This window comes from Triticum urartu, chromosome 5 (genome assembly GCF_003073215.2).
Source record: "Triticum urartu cultivar G1812 chromosome 5, Tu2.1, whole genome shotgun sequence".
NCBI lineage: Eukaryota > Viridiplantae > Streptophyta > Magnoliopsida > Poales > Poaceae > Triticum > Triticum urartu.
In genome coordinates, this window is record NC_053026.1 from 496,395,750 (window position 1) to 496,398,225 (window position 2,476).

Here is a 2,476-nt window from a genome sequence, read left to right on the forward strand (position 1 = left end):
TCTTGTTGCTAGTATCTCCTAGATTGATCTTGGTGACACGTAGGAAAATTTTGAATTATTGCTACGTTCCCCAACAGTGGCATCATGAGCTAGGTCTATGCATAGATTCTATGCACGAGTAGAACACAAAGCAGTTGTGGGCGATGATTTGTTCAATTTGCTTACCGTTACTAGTCTTATCTTGATCTGACGGCATTGTGTGATGAAGCGGCCCGGACCGACCTTACACATACGTTTACGTGAGACTGGTTCAACCGACTGACATGCACTTGATGCATAAGGTGGCTGGCGAGTGTCTGTCTCTCCCACTTTAGTCGGATCGGATTCGATGAAAAGGGTCCTTATGAAGGGTAAATAGCAATTGGTATATCACTGTTGTGGTTTTGCGTAGGTAAGAAACGTTCTTGCTAGAAACCCATAGCAGCCACGTAAAACATGCAACAACAATTAGAGGACGTCTAACTTGTATTTGCAGGGTTTGCTATGTGATGTGATATGGCCAAAAGGATGTGATGAATGATATATGTGATGTATGATATTGATCATGTTCTTGTAATAGGAATCACGACTTGCATGTCGATGAGTATGACAACCGGCAGGAGCCATAGAAGTTGTCTTAATTTATTTATGACATGCGTGTCAATGAAAACACAATGTAATTACTTTACTTTATTGCTAACCGTTAGCCATAGTAGTGGAAGTAATAGTTGGCTAGGCAACTTCATGAAGACACGATGATGAAGATCATGATGATGGAGATCATGGTGTCATGTCGGTGACGATGGTGTTCATGCCGCGCCTCGAAGATGGAGATCAAAGGCGCGAGATGATATTGGCCATATCATGTCACTTTATGATTTGCATGTGATGTTTGTCATGTTTATATCTTATTTGCTTAGAACGACGGTAGCATAAATGAGATGATCCCTCATTAAAATTTCAAGAAAGTGTTCTCCCTAACTGTGCAGCATTGCGAAAGTTCGTTGTTACTTATAGTATGAATAATATCATGAATACCAAGACAAGATGAATCTATAAATTAATAAATAAAATGTTGCATGACATCACCATATGTTACTCTTCACTGTAGAGATAGTAACGTAAACTAGTTGTATGCATGTTACTAGTCAAAGTTATTCCCCGGTTAGTCTTACCATAGGCTTTTGACACGGGAGTGGGGACGGGCACCACGTACTACAGCACTAGAGCCACGGTCGTGCCACTTGACAGTCGTAGACGTGAGCTTTCACTACAGGAGTAGATAGAATTCCTGAACTTTACCATATGCCTTGTCATCCAACAAATAACACTCGCGCAGTTGCAGCCCTATATATACCCCACGAACGGAGAGAATGACAGACAGACATGGATAGCGGCTAGCACAGGCATCAAAATCCAGTTCAAATAGCTTGAAACAGAGGCCAGCTGAACTCTGCTCGATCCTTCTCGGTGGGCATCTCTCAGATTGCATAACTTCATCAGCCATGGGTCATCCTGATTCGGAAGCGCCGGCGTCGAGCGTTGTCTACGGAGACGCGGCGGCGCCCGCGGGGGCGGGGGCAGCCTCGGCTTTCGAGACCAAAGTGGTGATCATGCTGGCCGCGCTATTCTTCGCGCTGCTCCTCGTCATCGGACTCAACTTAATGGTGCGGGGCGCGCTCCGGCGCGTGTGGCGCGGGGCCGCGGCCGCTGCCGGCGAGGGCCGGGCGTCGGCGCGGGTGGCCTGCAGCGGCAGCGGCATCAAGAGGCGCTTCCTCAGGGGCCTCCCCATGGAGGTGTACGGCTGCGGGGAGGACATCGACGACGTGTGCGCGATATACTTGAGGGAGTTCGTGGACGGCGAGAAGGTGCGCGTGCTACCGCTCTGCGGGCACGGCTTCCACGTCCGCTGCGTCGACGCCTGGCTGGTGTCCCACGGCTCCTGCCCCACGTGCCGGCAGCCGGTCATCAAAGGCGCGCCCGCGAAGGCGGCGGAGACGAACACGATCGTCACCGTCGTCGTCGTGTGAGTCCATCTCGCGGCGAAGCATGCGATTGCTGCCGGTACAGCACACCCCTGCATTCGCGGGCTCTTGTGGAAGTTTCCGACAACGATTGCTCAGATTGTAGGCGCAATGCCCAATTGCTCATGTAAATATTCGACAATGAGTAAAACGTTTTGCTGAATTAGTTTGCTCGCATATCCTATGTTCCGCCGCCGTCGACGCGCCGGGTGCGTCGGCCGGTTTCCTGGTGCCGGGAGACGACACGTACAATAGCCACGCCCATGGTGAATGTGCTAACGGCAAGCAACGTCATCATCACCGGGTGGCCGATTCAGGCATCCTCGCTCGGACTAGTGGGGTGGCCCCTGACGTCGACGGTAGAGAGCGACTGACTGTTTTTTCTTACTTTTTGAGGGTGGCGACTGACTGTTCAGTTTTACTGACATCCACCTTGAGTAAGTTAAAAAAAACCACTTTGTATGTTATAAGTT

General features: G+C 49.8%; 1 protein-coding gene across 1 annotated transcript; it reads left to right on the forward strand.

The window, feature by feature from the left end:
- The first annotated feature begins 1,484 nt into the window (after window positions 1-1,484).
- Window positions 1,485-2,009, forward strand: LOC125507222 (RING-H2 finger protein ATL74-like). The gene has a single exon (XM_048671873.1). The coding sequence runs from the start codon at window positions 1,485-1,487 to the stop codon at window positions 2,007-2,009; it is 525 nt and encodes a 174-aa protein (XP_048527830.1).
- The last annotated feature ends 467 nt before the right edge of the window (window positions 2,010-2,476 follow it).